The sequence below is a fragment of the Numenius arquata genome, chromosome 5, assembly GCF_964106895.1.
Source record: "Numenius arquata chromosome 5, bNumArq3.hap1.1, whole genome shotgun sequence".
NCBI lineage: Eukaryota > Metazoa > Chordata > Aves > Charadriiformes > Scolopacidae > Numenius > Numenius arquata.
The window spans coordinates 31,381,783-31,402,368 of NC_133580.1; the positions used below are offsets into that span (position 1 = coordinate 31,381,783).

At 41.3% G+C, this 20,586-nt stretch overlaps 1 protein-coding gene across 1 annotated transcript in view; it reads right to left on the reverse strand.

Moving 5' to 3' along the window:
- The window catches only part of BANK1 (B cell scaffold protein with ankyrin repeats 1), a 141,355-nt gene that overhangs the window by 18,309 nt on the left and 102,460 nt on the right, over positions 1–20,586 (reverse strand). Inside the window, exons 8-10 of the mRNA XM_074147787.1 lie at positions 9,711–9,804; positions 7,910–8,212; positions 4,125–4,406 (exon numbers count right to left, since the gene is read on the reverse strand). Coding sequence (XP_074003888.1) covers positions 4,125–4,406; positions 7,910–8,212; positions 9,711–9,804 — 679 coding nt within the window. The remainder of the gene's footprint in view (positions 1–4,124; positions 4,407–7,909; positions 8,213–9,710; positions 9,805–20,586) is intronic.

Consider the following 20,586-nt stretch of genomic DNA (forward strand, 5'->3'; position numbering starts at 1 on the left):
CTTCAGACATGGTAGGGAGGCATTACAGAAACTCATGCACCTGTCCTACGAATACGCAGGGGACTTCGGTTTCCAGCTCAATCAAAGCTGGTATCTATAGGGAACATTAAAATTGCAGCGTAAACTGAAAACACAACACCTTCATACATTTATTTAACAGTTGTTTTGGCAGCACACAATTGAAAAAACACTGACATAACCTACAAAGGAATACTAAGCACTTGGAGGAAATGGAAGGGAGCACACTAGGAGTGCACACCATCTGGACACCAAGCTATTTGGCACCAATTTGCAGCTCCATTGGTTGATGAGCCTTTCACACAGAAGGCAGAATTCTTGCAGTGGTCGAAATTAAAGAGCAAACATACTCTCCGTTTGTTAAAGATGCAGTACGTTTAGCAGTGTGCCATACGGTAGTTTGCACTTTCCTTAAAATTTGAAAATAGAATAAGTGAAACTGAGTAAAAGTGATTTCAACACTTATGTTTTAAATCTTTCAGCTCACTCATGTTTCCCAGAATTAATTTGTCAGCAAATTCAGGTCAGATGCTCAAACTGTAAACTGTGGTAGTTCGCTTATGGCAACTTGCATCACCGAGTGTCTACTGCCTAGGTTTCGAAGCGTAGGTCCTGCTCTGAAAAAGATTCTAAAAAAGGGCTTGTGAAGTCCCATGTTTGTTTTCTAGAGATCAACAGTTCCACTATCCTTTTCTGCAGAGCACCAAGTGATAATCTACATGGAGCAGGCTTTCTGCTTAGTGTCAACTTCAGCTTCCATGGATTTGAAAGCTACTTATTACAAAGAGGGCTATTTGCTCACTTTCTTTGTTGCTATTCTCATGGAAACACCACTACTTTTGCTTAAAGGAGGAGATACTCTTTCCTAACTTCATGGACTTCGCTGTGTGGTGAAAGCCCTCATGAGAATTCAGCCACTCAATTTGTCCTGATGGATACAAAAAAAATAAATTAAAAAGGAGGCACCAGCATGCAATCCGAGGCAAAAGGCATTTCTGCTATGCAATGCTTACACTTTTTTTTTGCCAATAAATGAGCCCACCTCTGCGGGTACAGAAAGGGCAAAAAGAAATCTGCCTCTTGCATCTCTGCCTGGCACTATCCCAACAGCCCCTGTAATCCCTGGAGCATGAAGATTGCTCTTCCCATAAACTCCCACAGTACATGGGGATCCTGTTGTGGGAGACTGTGCAGCTTTACCACAGCCCTCCTCTGTGCAGCATGCTCCGTTCTCTAATCCCGTTTTTCCCACAGGACCCGTGTTTTACTGAACACCAGAAGGGAATGGTTCTGAAGATCCAACAGAACCGTGCAGTGAAGACAACCCGTTTCTTACAGGAATATTATATAATTTTTTTTAGAAGTTAAAAGGTATTTAGCAAATGGCAAGCGAATACAGAGGAGGGAAGAATGCCTCAGTTAATTAACTAAAAGTTGCTCTGCGGAACAGGACTTCTCTCTCCAACAAAGCCCCAGCCTAACCCCAGACAAGTCATGTACGACAGCAGGCGGGCTCGTGAGTCCCTGACATTAGGGTGCTGAGTAGACACACTAATGATTTAATTTGAGGTTCTGAGTGCTCAAAGTGGCCACTGAAAGCAATGGAATCTCTGCTTCGAATGAGTAAAATAACACATATGGCTGTTAATCTCAAGAATGACATCTTAGTTACTTCATACTGGGCATCCAAAAAGTCAATGGATACAGGACAAATCCAAGGGTTTATCACAGGAGGGTGTGAATCAACACACTGGACCTAAGGCAGGCACGAATTATACTTTAAACAAAAATGGGAATGAAAAACACTGAAGAGTTTTGCAAATTATGCTCACCCACTTTAAACACTAGATGAAACAAAATATCTGGGATAAACAGCAGCACAGGGCTATATATTTAAGGACTGTATTGAAATGTTTGTGGCAGGGAGAAAGAAGTAAAACTACCTCAATTCTAACTTTTTGATTATTTGACTTTGCAACTTCTGTAGTGCTCTTTTTAACATAATATATGAAAACAAAACCTGAAACTATCACCAATTTATTTGGGGGATGAAAAATGTTTATATGCACTAGCCAGAGTAATTTTATTTTACACTGATTAGATTAAATTATAAAGCAATGGCTGCAAACATGCAGATTTTAATGATGTACTGGAATGAAATTTTCTGGTTCTTACAGCCGAAACAATCTTTTTTTTCCTATTATAAGCAGTTTTAATATAATAAACTGGAAACTGGGATATCGCTGGACTGGCTGAAGAATTTTTTAACCACTGTGGAGAAGGACAAAAATTGCCAATCCAAGTAGCAAGAAAAATCTTTCAGCTGAAGATATATCACTTCTGACTAAAATGTCACGATCTATCTACCAGGTTGGATGGGGCTTTGAGCAACCTGATCTAGTGAGAGGTGTCCCTGCCCATGGCAGGGGGGTTGGAACTCGATGATCTTTAAGGTCCCTTCCAACCCTAACCATTCTATGATTCTATGATCTCAGGAATCCCTGCACAAAACAGGAGAGTGAGAAACCCCAGGGCTGGAACTAGCAGGACAGCCAGGGGAAACAGAGGCCTGAGGGTTCAATTGAAGTGTTTGTGAAGCACTTCCACTTTTCTCATTTTTTATAGAAGTAAATGAACTTGAGCCAGAGGCTGATTCCACAGAACAACAGGAAACTAATTTGTCTACCACTACCTGCTTATAAAAGCAAAGCTAAAACACCTTGGGGGGTGTGTGTGTGCATAGATGTGTGTATATATATATATATATATATATATATAATAAAAGAACCACAGTCCCATCAAAGCAGCTCCTCTGATAGTCTCTTCCTTACTGAACAGTTAGGGTAGACAAAGCAGAAACACTCTACTGCAATAAAAGACAGTGAAAGCAATCTCCCAAATAATGCATCTTCACAGTAAGGGTTTTCAAGTCACCGGCCTCTCTATGATGATGGAGGGCCAAGATTTGAGACACTGCTCTAGCAATCTCAGTAAAAGCAGCCATTTCAGGACTTTTGTAGTTGTAACAGGCCCCTATACACATCCATTCTTGGAGTACGCTTTAACTACTGTAATGATTCATCCTTATACCTCCTGAACATGCTGAAGAAAGAGCAACTAAATGATGAACGCGTTAGCCCACGCATTCTGGCCCTCACCTGGAGTTATACAGCCTGAAGGAAGACAGCCAGCTAGGGAGAATAAAATAAATCACTGACCAAAATAGGCACGGAAAGGGAGGTGTTCCTCTGTATTTGATAGGATGATTCGGGCAGTATTAATCCTGTTTTAGTGCCAAACACGCACCGGGCGGAGTAAGCAATTTGCTGTTCCTCTGTCCTTTCTCAGCCTGTTTTCCTACCATTTATTCTTATGCATGTTCTTATACATTGGCAGGGTTTTATAGAGGAAGCTGGAAACGCAGGCAGTATGGATTTTGGGGCTTACACAGAGATCTCTGCAGTAGGTTCACAGAAATTCCTTTTGTTATTTTGGTATTTGGCTTCCGTCTGAAGTGGACTACAAGACACCTGAAATCTCTTCCAGTCTTACATTTCCATGAATAAGCTCAAAAAGGTCCCCCAGTTTCCACAGATATGGTAAAAGGACATAACCCTTCCTCAGGTGGCCATTTCTAGCATCTTACACTGGAGAAAAGATATTTGAAAGAGTTCTCACACAGGCATTTCTCCCTGCTGCTCTGATCAGAAAAAATAAAATATGGCTAAAATCTCTCTCTTAGAGTTAAGTAAAAACATTTTGATAAAGAAATTGAAAGGAAAGGCGATTCAAATACCACATTCTGTATTACACCATTAAAACAGACACACTCACAGCTAGCCCAGTGACTCGTAATTTTCCATCATATTGTCATAATTTTTGTAAAATTAAACCAAAAAAGTGATGCTGAGATGCAAATTGAAAATTAACATTAGTCAGAGATGTTTTCAGCTCATTTGAAAGGTGAGAATAGGTTGACTGAATCAACCAATTTATTGGCTTGAAAGTAACTGAACAAGGATCTTTTAAAAAAATATATTATTCGCTGAATAGAAGAGGCACGTCTGTATTCTACCAGCAAATATTTACAAAGCAGCAGCACTAACCTTGTACAATATAGGGAGTATTCTCCTCTCTGACCGGCGAACATACAGGACGAGGGGCAGGGGCTGGTGGCCTGTTCACGATAAAAGACCTGCGTTCTTTCCTTTTCTCCTCCTCCTTCTCAGCCAGTATTAAATCGTACACAGATTCATCCAGCTTTGCAAAAGTGTACGGGTGTTCCTCCTCATCGTCTTCCTCACATGTATCTTGCTCTTCTCTATAGCATGCTGTTATGAGTCCATCACCGCGTTCTCTTTCACTTCTGTCCTCCACAAAATTCCTCTCTGAAACAGCAAGGAATTGTGTTCCATATATAGGGTAAAGGAAGGAGATTAGGATTTAATTTAAAGCTTTGGAGTTTCCTAAAGTATCTCAGAGACCTAATTTCACTTCTAAACTAAAGCGCTCTGATTTTCAGAGGCTTCTGATCATCTAAATCAGTAGAGAGGATGTCCCAAAGGAATAATCCCAACTTCAGGGCCTCCTCATGATTCCACATCAGATTATCAAAAATAGATGGTTAGCTATTAGTCCCAAAATAAATGAGCTTATTTAAAAGAAATACTGAGTGCCCCAGTTGCTCTCACAAGAGGCACACAAACATGTTCTTTAATGGTGAAGCCAAGTAAGTGGTACCTGTGGCCCCTGGGATTTTGGAAAGTCAGGCTACTTGTTAGCTGTTGCGACAATGGCTTAAGAATTGAAACTTATTTTTGAAATGTTGGACACCTTCTCTGTCCCATTTGGTTTTGAGGGCTTTACTAAGATGTCCTGAAGGACAAGGTGAAAAAATTTTAAAAAGCCCCTTACAGAGGAGATGAAATTTATGACCTCCTATAATCTATGCTAAGACTTTCCAAACCTCCCACCCCAATAACTTCCCTGACTCTCTGTACTCCCAAAATTTCAATATACTTCATATTACTCATATATTTCATACAACTACTCAAAACTTGCTTTCCTTTAGCATTAAAATGTTACAGCATTAAAAGGAATTGCTGAGTTTCCTGATACCTGGGTTTGTTTTGATTTGTCTTTAAAAAAGACCCACAAACACTCTTAGCACAAACTGCTAAGAGTTGGAAGCTGTTACTGAAGCTAGTGTTCCATAAATGTTTATAACTTCCTTGTGCTGATTACCCATCTTTCCTGCAAAAACAGGAACCTTCCTGCCTGGAATTCCTGTACTGAGTCATGGTTTCCTCTTCTTATAATTTACTGCCTGTACATGTGTATGTGCTAAACTGGGCTGTGGTCACTACTGGTGGTTTCAATACTTTGGCTGCTATTTAAAGAATTGTTTTATCCGTTTATGGGTTCAGAGGAGCTAAAGAATCTTTGCCAGTGGGATATATTTATAAGTGGGATGTGTAATTTATAAATGAGACATATTATTAATATGTACTATCAACATGTATTCTGGCTAAGATATTTAAATGTTTTAGAGCAACAAGTGGGATTAATATACCTGCCATATTTAGTATGAAAAATATTTTTTTTCCATGTTACTAGAGAAGTTCTGTTTCTTTCTCTGTAGGATATTCTTTCTTTTGACTCCCACAGGGGGCACTCTCATGCCACTGCCAAAGTAAAGACATCAAGAAGAGGGGACTTGCCTTTTAGGTATTCCACAGCAATATCTAAAGCAAGTGGCTGACTGAAAATACGTAGCAACGACTCGTTAGGGCTCCTCTTTGAAAGCAAGCATCATCGCCATTTAGAGGAATTGATACCCCCCGGCCCATTCCCCAATGAAGAAAGCAAGGCTAACAACACTTCAGGAAAATGCACAGCATGATCTATTCACACAGGAGCTTTTTTTGAGACGAACTCTGCCTCACCAGCACAGGACACTACATATTCAAGAAACTGTCTCTGCTGGTACCCACAAACCGACACCCAGCATTTGGCAGAGAGGGTCCCATTACCACTTGATGGTACAGCCACATGGAGAACTATTCCAAGACAGGCATTTATATCAAACTACACTAACAAATCCTGTACGCCAAACCTGACCCCTCATTTATGCACACATATAGGTGGAGCTGAGTATTTTGTGGGAGGCAAAACACATCTTTAACATTAATTTTATTCTCCCCCTCTTTCTCTTAGAATCCACCTATGACTTCCTGCACATAGCCAGCTTTTCTTTCACAGCAGAAAACAGGATGAAAAACTACCTATAGCAGGCTATAAGGCTAGAAAGCTATTTCTATCTACTTATGTGAACTTCAGAGTGCTCAGTGATGGCCATTTAAGACTCTAATAGGTTATGCCACATTTGAAAACAAAGTTAGCAGTAATAAGCAGTAGAGAAACTGAGAAGCAATTTGTGTGCACGCTTATCAGTAGTGTCTGTGACAAATAAGAAGTTTGTTTTTTTTTTTCTCTATGTGACTATTTAAGACTAGTATTTAAGCTTGAATTCTTTTCCATACTCATTTTTCCTAATGAGAAAAAGTGATAATCATCCCTTCTGAAATACAGGCAAATAGTATTTTGGGCTTCTCATCACTTGAGTCAAACTAAAACATTAAATTTTAGATTTTTACTCTGGGACAGAAGTATTAAAAAAAAAAAAAAGAAAAAAAAGGAGAAGCATTTCATTACATTTCTCCCTCTCTTTTCAATCTGCAATGCAATATATTTTTTTTTTATTTCTAACCTCAACATTGCCTAAACTGTAATCAAATACTATGTTACTTCTCTCCACACAGTCACTTTCTATTAATTCTACCTGTGAAATTCCAAGCTGTATTAAATCAAGATAGTATTTAATATTTTCAAATGTTAAATACTTAAAACAACTTGACAAAAATACAAGCTCAATCTTTTGTTTCAAGCCTCTCTTGGAATGTATTTGGCAGCTCTCCGAGATGGGCAGAGTGAGGAAAACCTGAATTCTGCAGCCCATACCACAGTATTAGCTGACATACCTGGTCACAGAATCATAGAATCATCTACATTGGAAAGGACTTTTAAGATCATCAAGTCCAACCATTAACCTAACACTGCCAAAACCACCATAAACCATAGAATCATAGAATGGTTCAGGTTGGAAGGGACCTTAAAGATCATTGAGTTCCAACCCCCCTGCCATGGGCAGGGACACCTCCCACTAGACCAGGTTGCTCAAAGTCCCATCCAGCCTGGCCTTGAAAACTTCCAGGGATGGGGCATCCACAGCTTCCCTGGGCAACCTGTTCCAGTGTCTCACCACCCTCACAGTAAAGAATTTCTTCCTGAGATCTAATCTAAACCTCCCCTCTTTCAGTTTAAAATCGTTACCCATTGTCTTATCGATACACTGCCTGATAAAAGAGTCCCTCCCCAGCTCTCCTGTAGCCCCCTTTAGGTACTGGAAGGCCGCTATAAGGTCTCCCTAGAGCCTTCTCTTCTCCAGGCTGAACAACCCCAATTCCCAGCCTGTCTTCATAGGACAAGTGCTCCAGCCCTCTGATCATCTTCATGGCCCTCTGCTGGACCTGTTCCAACAGGTCCATGTCCTTCCTGTGCTGAGGTCTCCAGAGCTGGACACAGTACACCAGGTGGGGGAGTCTGTGTGTCCCTAAGCACCACATCTACCGGTCTTTTAAATACCTCCAGGGATGGTCACGAATATCTCAATGCAGCAAAGTTCATATGCACATGCTTGCTTTGCAGAATTAGGGTAAAGCTGCCCAGCTACTGCTGTTAGAAGAAGCGATCGTACATAATCTCTACAGCAGCACCTGGTCTGCACTTGCACATGTTTGCATCTGGGAGTACTTTCCTCCCAAGACTGTACCTTGTGATAAATTGTGCAGATTGTCCTGTCTTAGGATGCCAGGCAGATTTCGAGGGGGAGGAGGTGGTGGCCTCTTACAGATGAAGCAGCTGCTTCTGTTCTCTTCGAGATCATCAGGTATGCTGGCATACAAATTGTCAGGACTGTTGTGAAAGCTGTATGAATCTTCCTCTTGATCTTCATGTTCTGTCTCCTTTCTGCTGTCTCCTACATCATCTTTCTTTTCCTCTTCCACCTCAGCTTCTTGATGGCATCTTGATCCAATTCCATATTGATCTCCTGGGTTCTGCTTGGCTTTTAATGCTAAAGAATGTATTATTTTATTTAAAATTTGCCATCTGGAAACATTTCCCGTTTCAAGAATTCCCACGGAAGCAAGACAATGCCTAATAAAACTTTTACGAACTGATACAGTAGGAAAGCTGTCAAATACATACTGTCAGTGAATAGCTTTTTAAATATTTACCAAATCAACAGTGGAAGTTTTTATTTTATCTTGCTGCTCTAATACACACCATCTTGGTGCACACAATGTTAAACTTTTCTAGAGTTGCTGTCAGGATGAAATCACACACACTTACCTTGCTTCTGTAATTGGTATGACGTGACTTTCAGTGCAGCACAGCGCAACACTTAGTAAAACAAAGCCGTAGCTCACATAGCTGTGCAACTTGTTTTTGTACAATGGGGTTTGGGTGCTTATTTAAATCTCTCTAAAACGAAATAAACATTGCCCCTGGGAGACACGGCTGTACTCCTGTGGAAACAGAGCTCTTCTGTCTTTAGTGGCACACAGACCAAGAATATGGTGGAGGGATGTGAAAGCGTACATTTTAATTACTACATACAGCATTGAGATTTGAGTAGTCAACCTCAGTAACAGAGGAGCAAACTACACAAGTCTGTCAGCAGACCTAAGGTCAATGCATAGCAGATAATATCTAGGCCTTGAGGTAGGCTTCCATTCTGAGCTATCCTTTGGTGATGCCTTTCTGTCACTACTCATTCAAATGGGAGGTTGGGACATTTAGCTGCCTAACGTGGCCAGCTGTTACAATCTGTGTTCTTCTTCCATGTAAAGGTGTGCCCATATATAGCGTGACAGTGAAAACGTATCAGGGCTAACCAGGTTTCTAGCTCACATTTTCAGAGTGTCTATCATCTACCTAGATGTGCTAAAGCAACCGGTTTAAACTTAGCAAATAAGTAACAACCTTTTCATACAGAATATGAGACAGTTGAAAAGATAAAATTGTCAACAGACAGATTAGATAGAAACAGGATAAAGTTTAGCATTATAGATCCTTGATACTATAAAACATATGCCAAATATATGCCATCAGTAAATGCAAACAAGCAACTTCATTTGCAGTTTTCAAGGGGAATGCATGTGACCACACAGATTATCAACTAACTTGTCATCAATCTGCACTTAGATTTATGGACATCAATCTGCAAAATGTTTACTATCTGTGCCTCCCCTTACATGAAGGCTGTTCTCTGAGAACTTGGAGAATTCAGCTGTTTTCTAGATTCAGAGCAGAGATCACAAATTTCCAGAATTTACCAGAAGGGCTGGTTTTACTGAGGTCTGCCTTACTGAGTGATGATTTCGTTATCGCAACTGAATCCCTCACCTGCCTTTCCCCTTCTCTTCGGGCATCTCCCCTCCCTGGAAATTGCAGTAACGTGGAAACTGAAAGCATTAAAATAATTTGCCTCCTCTGTTTGTCCATAGTCCCACTCACTCAATACAGCACATGCTTTGTTACCGACAAAGCTGTCTAACAACGTAACTTACTCACGGCTGGTTGAGTTTCTGAGCCTGACATAAGCACGTAAATGTCATCGTCCTCTGCTTCCTCGCAACTGCTGAAATTATCTGCTGTATTAATCTAGAAAGAAAAATAAAGGAGAACATTTTTTTTGGTGACATCTCTCATACCTTCATACTCTGCTATTGATATAATGTTCAATATTCTACTAAGGGGAAAGTGGAGACAGAAACATCATGCATTTGCAACTACCTAGTGGTATACGTACTATAGGCAAAAGGAGTGCATATATCTGGATAAATATAAAGGACACAAGGTTCTGCCATTAAGCGATATCCAAGTTTGCACAGCAAGGACTGAAGCTAATTGATCTTCCCTTAGCACTGCACTGGGCTGTCCAGACAGCTCCCAACTCTGCTCCCAACTGTGAAGCACTCATAGGTAATGAGAAAGATCGCTAACAGAAAACCAGAAAGTCTATAGGACATTACTGAATAGTGCAAGGGTGCACAGAGTGCAAGAAAACTGGAGAGCTCATTACAAACAGTTCCTGTATCTTCGTGGTTAGTACCAAAAGCCACCCGCGCACCAAAAAACCAGAAACAGGACTGCACAGCATGTTAGTAGTTCCACCTCAGTGCCCAAAAGGTGGCAAAGTGTTTCTTGTTCCTCTAGAAACCTCTTAGGTTCACACAGCGCTATTCAAAACTAGCCTCACAAGGGTCAGAACAATCAGTTCCCTAAAACATTATCAATGTATTTCTTCAAGCAGAAGAGGTACAAACTTCTGCTCATCTGTAGCCGCTAACAGCAAACTCGTAACACAGCTACAGACAGTTCTGTTGTCTTAAAATATGCAACAAACACTTGTTAATTGCTGATTTTCAGAAACAACTGGAATTTCCAAAGGTGACAGTTTTTTCCAAGGAACCCAGCAGGACTTTGATTCCCATGCAAGTGTAATACGAAACTATCCTGCAGAGGCACAACGCAGCCCTCAATAATCATTCAGGAATTTTGAATCACAAAATGTTAACTCTGGGAGTTTGACCACACCAACCCCAAAGCAGGCAGCGTGGTGCAGAAACTGATTCCCATGAGCTTATGCCAGACTCTCAAGAAGTTTGTTCCTAGTACCCTGCTGCCTCCTGGCATCCACAGCCACTGTCTCAGGGACAAAGTTCTCAGGCCTTAAATTAGTATCACTGTGTGAAAGGAGAAAAAATTTGGAGAAATAGTTTTTTTTTTCTGGGGAACTGAGAATGCCTTCTTCCCTGCTGCTCTTGTATGCAGCCATCTCATGAATGCCAGTGTTAAGACAGTACAGCCATCAGACTGCGCATCAGGTGCTTCCCAGGCCCACTTTTCTGCTTTAAGAATACACCTGGATCTCCAGAAAGGAGATCCAGAGATGATGGACAAGGAGAAGGCTTAGGTACTCACTAACTTTTTTTGCCTCAGTCTTCACTGGCAACCTCTCTTCCCACACCGCTTGAGTGTAAGGACTGCAAGGCAGGGACTGGGGAAGCAAAGTCCCTCCCACCGTAAGAGAAGATCAGGTTCGTGACCACCTGAGAAACCTGGACATACAGAAGTCTATGGGACCTGATGAGATGCATCCCAGAGTCCTGAGGGAATTGGCTGATGTAGTTGCCAAGCCACTCTCCATGATATTTGAAAAGTCACGGCAGTCAGGTTAAGTCCCTGGTGACTGGAAAAAGGGAAAGATTGCATCCATTTTAAAAAAGGATAGAAAGGAAGACCCTGGGAACTTCCGACCTCTCAGTCTCACCTCTGTGCCTGGGAAGATCATGGAACAGATTCTTCTAGAAGCTACGCTAAGGCACATGAAGGATAGAGAGGTGATTTGAGACAGCCAGCATGGCTTCACCAAGGGCAAGTCCTGCCTGACCAACCCATTGGCCTTCTATGGTGGAGTGACTACATCAGTGGAAAAGGGAAAAGCTACAGATGTCATCTATCTGCACTTCTGCAAGGCCTTTGACACAGTCCCTCCCAACATTCTTCTCTCTAAATTGGAGAGATATGGATTTGACAGGTAGACTGTTTGGTGGATGAGGAATTGGTTGGATGGTTGCATCCAGAGTGTAGCAGCAACAGCTCTATGTCCAGATGGAGATCAGAGACAAGTTGTGTTCCTCAGGGGTCCCTATTGGGACCAGTATTGTTCAATGTCTTCATCAATGTTGTAGACAGCGGGATCAAGTGCACCCTCAGCAAGTTTGCAGACAACACCAAGCTGAGTGGAGCAGTTCACGTGCTTGAGGGATGGGATGCCAGCCAGAAGGACCTGGACAAACTCAGTAAGTGGGGCTGTGTGAACCTCATGAGGGTTCTACACCTGGATTGGGGCAACCCCTGGTATCAATATGGGCTGGGGAATGAAGGGATTGAGAGCAGCCCAGCCAAGGACTTGGGGGTACTGGTGGATAAAAAACTGGACATGAGCCAACAATGTGCGCTTGCAGCCCAGAAACCCAACTGTATCCTGGGCTGCATCAAAAGGAGTGTGGCCAGCACGCCAAGGGATGTGATTCTGCCCCTCTCTACTCTGCTCTGGTGAGACCCCACCTGGAGTACTGTGTCTACCTCTGGAGCCTTCAGCACAGGAAAGACATGGACCTGTTGCACCAGGTCCAGAGAAGGGTCACAAAAATGAACTGGGGTCTGGAGCACCTGTCCTGTGAGGACAGGCTTAGAGTTGGGGTTGTTCAGCCTGGAGAAGGCTCCGGGGAGACCTTATAGCAGCCTTTCAGTACGTAAAGAGGGCCTAGAGGAAAGATGAGGACAAACTTTTTAGCAGGGCCTGTAGGGACAGGGCAAGGAGTAATGGTTTTAAACTAAAAGAGGGCAGATTCAGACTAGCTCTAAGGAAGAAATTTTTTACAAGGAGGGTGGTGAAACACTGGGGCAGGTTGCCCAGAGAGGGGGTAGATGCCCTACCCCTGGAAACATTCCAGGTCAGGTTGGACGGGGCTCTGAGCAACCCTATCTAGTTGAAGATGTCCTTGCTCATTGCAGGGGCGTTGACCTACATGACCTTTAAAGGTCCCTTGCAAGCCAAACTTTTCTATGATTCTATGATTTCTAAAGCTATACTTGCCTCCAACAATAAAGTATTAATCTCCATCTTCTATGCCCATATAATGTATACATCAGTGAGAGAACCCTCAGTTTCGTTTGAACTTCCCTGTTGTTTATCCCCCATTCTTCACAGAAACAGGATGCCTCTTAAAAGCCCTTAAGTTAGAGCTTTTCAGAATATTTATTTTGAAAAAGGTTCAGGCCTGCATGTGCTAAATGTAACTGTATAGTTGGGGGAAAAAAGGGCCCTCTGACTAGTTCTGTATTTCTCCTGTGAACAGAGGATGGGTTCTAAAGAAATCGAGCAAGCAGGGATCTGGATGTATTAAGGTCTCCCACTACTACAGTGGAGTACCACAACAGAGAAATTCTTTCCAGGTGTTCACTTTTATCTTTGCAAACTTGAAGTACGCATAGATATATAGCTGGTACAATGAGGTGTCAGGGTAAGTGGAGGAAACAAATGTTACTTTCTGATTTTCTTTTTCAGCATAGACATTTCTCAGCTGAAGGAAACCTGGTGACTCACAGGAAACCAGTAGAATACATATGATTAATATGCATCTTTGAAGCCTAAATGTTTCAGATGATTGAAGGTCAGCCTGCCCTGCTAGCTTATGATGGCTCCTCTGATAATGCTGAATCTTAGAGAATTCAGGATGCAATTCAGAAGTTTATCCCCTGACTACAATTCCTAAAAGTCTCCTAGACCTGGGAGACAGAAAAAAACTGAATAGATGGAAACAGTCTTTAACTAAATATGTTTACACTAGAAAAAGATTCTGTATAATACATAAATTATTGATAAAAGTCTCCTGTGACACTTGGCATGACAACACCGTGCAACTGAAAATGGTGCAGCATCTCCAAAGACAGTGGAGATTATCCTTATTTGAGAATCTGAAGCAGCGTAGCTAAATCAGAACAATGCCACAGCTCAGCTTGCAAACCTCACCATGATGCCCTGAATGAACGCCCATTACTTTTAGGTTTGGAGTGTCTTTTATATGGGCTGGGTCAAGTAATTTGAAAGTAACAGCATAGCCAGTATTATCTTTCTACGGTAGAATTTAGGGTGTGGTGTGCAAAATGCACACAAGCCTGAACTTTAAAGTCTTTTGAGTCTGTTTGGCTGAAAACGGCTCTTTGATTTACACTGAGATTTCTTATGGATGTCAAGCCATCTTCCAAAGGAAGAACTAGCTTTATTGGAAACCAGTATTACAAAAAACCAAAAGGTATTAAAAAGTTGTTGTCAGCACAGAACTGCTCACAACAGAGTACTGAAAAGGGCTCTGAACGTTTGAAACTCTAGTTTGCGAGTTAGCAATAAAATGTTCTTACCTCAAGACGCAACAGGAATGTTGGAATGAGTTGAAAGTCCTCTGAGAGACTGATGATGTTTCAAGTTCTAACATTAAATGCCACCTCTCAACATCAAAAGGTAGATACTTAATTTTCTTTCAGTTATGTATTTTAACTGTCTTGATTAAGCTTTTTGTCAAACTGAAGACTTTCAAAACCACCGAGTTTTTGAATAGCTTCAAAGCTGTCCCTCTTATACAAAGCCTGAATTGATTTACCTCAGCTATTTACTCAGGAATGCCATTAGCAAGATTATTATAACCATTTTGTCAGCATTTTTTGCAATGCTCTTCTGAAAAGCCATCCTTTTTAAGGCACGTTTTCTAAAGATTTCCTCCTTATACAAAGGATTTTCTTACCCCTCAAAAGTATTTCTCTCCAGAGAATATGTACTGAAAGGGAATCCTCTCCCCCCCTCCGGCAAGGACCCACGCCATTGAAATTTGGTGCCTTGTACATTCTCGTACAGCAAGGAGCGAAACATTAAAGAATTCAGAGGAATCTAACACAACAGCGATATTGTATCAAGTAATGGCAAGAGTGAGAAGCACCTCACTTGTAAACTCATGGTAACTCACATGTGAGTATATCGATCACAGCTCACATTCTTTTATATATAAGATATAAAAATATATCCATACCTTATATCCCTAGAAACAAAGTAACATAGAAGTCCTTATGGTACGTTGCTCAACAGCGCTCAAAATCAGATCTTCATGTTTAAATTGGGCCTGGGACAATGCTTAGGGTAATAATTTAATAATTCATGTGATTCTTACGTGCTTGATTCCACTGTTTTCCAATTGTCTCTTTATTAGTTGTCCTTTTCTTCCAGAAAATTGGCCCTTAATAAGTTGAAATTCAACTGTGTATCTCTCTCTCTCATTTTTACATTGAATAATTACATCACTTGCAAGTCTATATTCTGGCTCCCATCTCTATTTCATCTTATTGTACTGGTATTTCTTAAAAAAAATTAAATTTATGTAACAGAGGCTTCCATGTGTGTGCTGTAGTTTGGGAACTCGTGCTTTCTCCTACATCCTCAGTTTTTCTGGACTGCAGCAATTAGGAAAACTGCTGGAGAAAATCCTTACCATTGCTTGTAAAATTCTCATAGAGTCTTTTGACAACACATTCTCTTTAGTTAAGGCTGAATTAAAAAAGAATTATTATTCCATGGAAGTTAGCTCCCTGATGTGATGTAGGATTAGACATGATATATACAAATTGTTGTATGGACTAACAAAGAGTTGCTTTTTTAGGTTTAAATATCAGGTGCATTAAAATGCTGACATGAACTCATCAGTTTTATGCCTCTGACTTGACAACTGTCATCCTTTCTGTTAATCATCCTCCCCTTTCTTGCAGACTTTGTCTTCTCAAGTCACAGCTCTCTGCTGTCCAGTGTCATTGTATCTGATAGCTCACATGCTGCCTTGGCCAACTCCTTAAATCTGAACAAGGCACATTATTGCAGAACCACTTAAAACGCTAAATGAAGTGCATATTCTGCAGGGCTCTGCAGTGAATCTTTCCATTAAACACTGGAATTTAAGATTATTTTCTTCCCTACATGTAAGTCAGACTCTGCCAGGCCTACCAGGATATACTTCACAGCATTCTCCCCAGATATCCTCTGCTTCAGGATGGAATGATGATTTTGCATCCTGTATAAAAGATGCTTGGAGATTATCATGTGTTCCTTCCTTGAGATGAGATTTTCTTTCCTGAAAGTCAGTGCATTCCTGGCTGAGCTAGGCGATTCCCTTCTCCTTTTTCGTACAAATTATCTTCTTGTAGCTAGTATATCCAGTAGGAGAGCAGAAAAAAGGCAGCTCCATGCAGCCAGTCTCGCAAAGCCCATAATTTATAGGATTACCACAGGCTACATCTAAATTTTAATTCTAATCTTAATTCTAATTCAATTTTCACACCCTATCAGTCCACATGCCTAACAGTTTTCTTCATTAAGCCTTTTTCTGGGAGAAGCAAGACATCAACTTAGATTAAACTCAAGGTGCTGCCTTTAATTTGTTTAGGGCAAAGACTATCTGATCTTCTTCTGGACTCTGGGGCATTTCCAGCTGACTGTTGGACAGCATTCACGCTTGCTATCAGACATCTCAAAAATATTATCCAGTCACACTAAGGACCATTCTTTCAGAGCTGAGACAGATCTGGTTGCTTGATTTGTTTATAGCACGGCACCACAACATTCCTTCTTATCCCACTCCTGACATTCGAAGTCTGCAGCTCTGCCAAGAGGAGTGTTGCTCATTCATCTGTCTCCCACTACTCTGTAGCTCAGCATTTCAGATCAGAGGACAACCTTGTTATGGCTGTCCTATGGGCACAGCTTTAGGCATCTTCTTCTGACTATTAAGCAACAAGATAACATTGCCAGTCACCTGGAGTTGAACCTGTGTCGAACACCAGAAGAGAAATGGTTTCTACTGTGTGGCTTCCTTGTGATGTACCAGTCTGAAAAACTCTACAGCTGCCCTCTCCCTCTGCTGATTTGGAACCCTGATTCTCCTTGGACTCTGAGGAACAAGACCCCAAATGCTGGTTAAAGCTATCACATTCTACATGGGCTTGCTAGACAGGCTGTGAGGGCAGGTAGAGTGCAGGAGTAAGTACAGTAGTGCTTTTAAAATGATCTGATACCAATTATGCAGGTACATAGACGCCTATGTCTTTGGGGTCAGTGAATCCTAAGGAAACAATCACTATTTTCTGTAAAAATCATTATAAAAGAAAACGAAGCAGACATAGACTCATTTGCAATTATACTTTCAGTGTCTTTTCTTTCTTTTTTTTTCTCTTCAGTGCAGACCTCAATACTGCATGCAGTCCTTTTTCTTAAAAGTAAAATCAACAGCTTTGAAAACCTGGAAGTAGATGTGAACTGGAAACATTTCAAAACTTCAAGTAACGGGCTATGAGTATGTCCACCCAAAAATCACTACACTGGATCGTGGAGTTGGAAGGAATTTGAAAAATCTTCCTATTATCTAAATTGCTAATAGGGCACTAAGTAGTACAGGAACCAGGACAACTCTAATCAATAAACCTTTCCATTTTGACAATGAATAGCTGGAAACTAGCCTTATAAAAATATTTCTTATTACTTCTGATTTCTCTTGTTAGTTGCATTTCATTTTGTGCCTTGGTCTTTCTCCTAATGTCCTTAAATGCCTGTGCTACACACTTCTGCTTTTGACCTTAGTAACCTGACACAGTTTCTACTTCCTATGGACTTCATTCTCCTATTTGGGGTTGTTCTCTTACTACACTTTCAATTTTTCCTACACAATGAGGTAAGTTTGCACTTAGATATGCTCTTTTTTAGTTTTTTTTTTCTTTTTTCTTTTTTTTTTTTTTTAAATCTACTGCTATTATGTTGTTTGCTCTCATTCCCATCGCAGGAACTGAATATAGTAATATATCTTAGATTGCTCTCACCAGTATTACCCTGTCTGGACATCCTCAAGGACCTTCTCTTCCTTGTTTACAAAGAAAACAGTCCTCTAACTATTTCCTTCACCTCAAATGTCAAAACCGTACAAATGCATTTAAAAACTTGCTGGATAATGCCTCCTGTTCTATTCCTTTCCAGGCAGACGCTGGTGATCTGAACCTCAGAGCAAGCCTACACATCACTGGTACACAAACACAGCACTTTTTCCTGTCTACCCTTGGCTGTATTTCCTGAACAAGCTATACTCTTCCATATAAATCATGTAAATTATTCCATCAGCTACCTATTACACAAACTAATGCAAGTTTGCTCACATAAAAGAACTGTATCCTTATCTTAATTCCTGTATTTTTTTGAATTTTTATACAAGTACCGAAGTGTTTTGAGCACTGGCCTACTTTTCTATTCCTTATTACTTCTTTAGGCTAAAAATACCCTCCAAATGAAATTGTAAAGAAAATTCTGCCTTCTCAGTTTGCAGGCCACAACATAAATCACTACTGATCAGCATTTAAGATTCTAGAAAAGGCAGATAGCCTAAGCCACCTGTCTCAATTAATTTTTGAGAACAACAAGCTCTCATACACACATCTGAAGTTCTCTACTCCTAGAGCGGGATGTGTTTTTCCTCTGTTCAATTCAAAGCAATGGCAGGAACACCAACAGAAGATATGCTGTCTTTCTTCTAAAAAAGTATGCTGGATTCTTCTAAAAAAGGTCCACTTGTTTTAAAAAAAAAACCTCAAACCCACAAATAAGCAAACAAACCCCCCCAAGTTTCTACACCCTCACTGCAAAGTCCCTTCCAAATAATTTAAAAAGAAAACTACAAAACTTTTTTTTCTAAGTGACGTAACTGTTCAGTAATTTCATGTCCTTTTACACGTGACTTCCTGACCTAATGGAAACCTTACTGATCTCTTCACAAACTGCACAACTGAAAATCAGGCCTCAGATAAAAAAAAAACCTCATAGAAAAAATTCAGTTGGTCTTCCCACAAAAATCTACTTTCACATATGCTGTAAAGATGTAGAAACAAATTAAACATCATTCAAAATACTGCCACACTTCACATTCTATGCCCTGTGTTGGTGTTTCTGATCTTAGGAGCAGAAAACTATTCTCTCAAATTATTCCATCAGTTCATGTTTCACTACTGAATCATTTGCCGGTTTTGACCCCAGCACCCTTACTCGGAAACTCAGCTTTCTTCCTTACATAGCACTAAAGCATCAACATAATACATTTCTTACCCTTACACCGCTTCCAAGTGCCTTCTACACTGCCAGATTTGTCTGCATTTTAATGTTAGCTGGTTTTGGATGGGTGACACATCCACATTTCTTTTAGAAAGGACTTAAATTCCGCAAAAGCAGGACTGGACTCCAAATCTCTAAGTCCTATCATAATAACAATTTTAAGGCTAACTTTATGGAGTACTTCACGGTAGTTTCTGATGGACAAGCATTCTCACTTTGGTGACAATGAAGACAACCTTGCCTTCCAGTAAGAACTGATGTTGGGATGAGCGTGGAGAGCCCTTCCCAAAAGGGCTGTCCTTCTGGCCAACTCTATGGCATCTGCTCCCAGAAGGCAGTAGCAACAATAAACCACCCTTGTCTCTGTTACTAGGTATCAAGTGGCATACTCGGCAGGTTTTTTATTTCCATGGGTGGTGAACTGTGCTGGCAAAACCAAAAGCTCAGTCCTGTAGCCCAAGCAGGGTGCTGGGTGCCTCCCAAGGGAAGGAGTCCTCTCCTGCGCTCTGAAAGCTTCATTAACCAGCAGGCTTCAGTGCATTTCTGGCTGACATAGATACAGACTTCACCAGGCAGGGACTACAGAGGTGGGAAACTTGCATCACTTAACAGACTGCAACAATAGCTATAGCATCCTCTCACCGGGAGTAAACTTAAGCACAGAGGAAAATGGGATGGAAATAGGTTAAGTCACCTCAGAGCCTCAACACAAAAAAAAATTGTTTTCCTTAGCTGGATGTTTCCTATATTTCCCTGTCATAGGTACATCAGACTTGCTTTCTAAAGTATTTGTTCTTGCTTTCGGAGAAACTGTATTGAAACACAGTAGGTAGACTTCTTTTCCAGCCCCAGGTGGTTTGCTCATACAGCTCCTCAGACGTGCCAGCACTGTCCACTTACACAGAATCACAGAATCTTCTTGGTTGGAAGGGAGCTTTGAGATCATCGAGTCCAACCACAAAAAAACCAAACCCCCCCCCCAAAAACCAAAGCAACAACAACAAAAAAACCAAAAAGCCCCCCCACAACAACAAAAAACCCAAAAAAACCAAACACCAAAACCAAAACCAAAACAAAACCCACACAAAACAAACACCCACAACCACACCCCACACCCACCCACAAACAGACACAAACCAACAGTCTCGGGCACTAGAGCATGCCCTGAAGTGCCATGTCTACATGTTTCTTAAACACCTCCAGGGATGACGACTCTACCACCTCCCTGGGCAGGCCGTTCCAGTGCCTGACCACCCTCTCAGTAAAGTCATTCTTCCTAATATCTAATCTAAACTTCCCCGGCCACAACTTCAGACCATTTCCTCTGGTCCTGTCACTATTCCCTTGGGAGAAGAGGCCAACACCCACCTCTCTACAATCTCCTTTCAGGCAGTTGTAGAGGGCAATGAGGTCTCCCCTCAGCCTCCTCTTCTCCAAACTAAACACGCACAGTTCCCTCAGCTTCTCTTCCTATGACTTGTTCTCCAGACCCCTCACCAGCTTGGTGGCTCTCCTCTGGACACGCTCCAGCAGCTCAATGTCCTTCCTGTAGTGAGGGGCCCAGAACTGAACACAGCACTCGAGGTGAGGCCTCACCAGGGCCGAGTACAGAGGCACCATCACTGCCCTACTCCTGCTGGCCACGCAATTCCTGATAGAGGCCAGGATGCCGTTAGATCCTAGATACA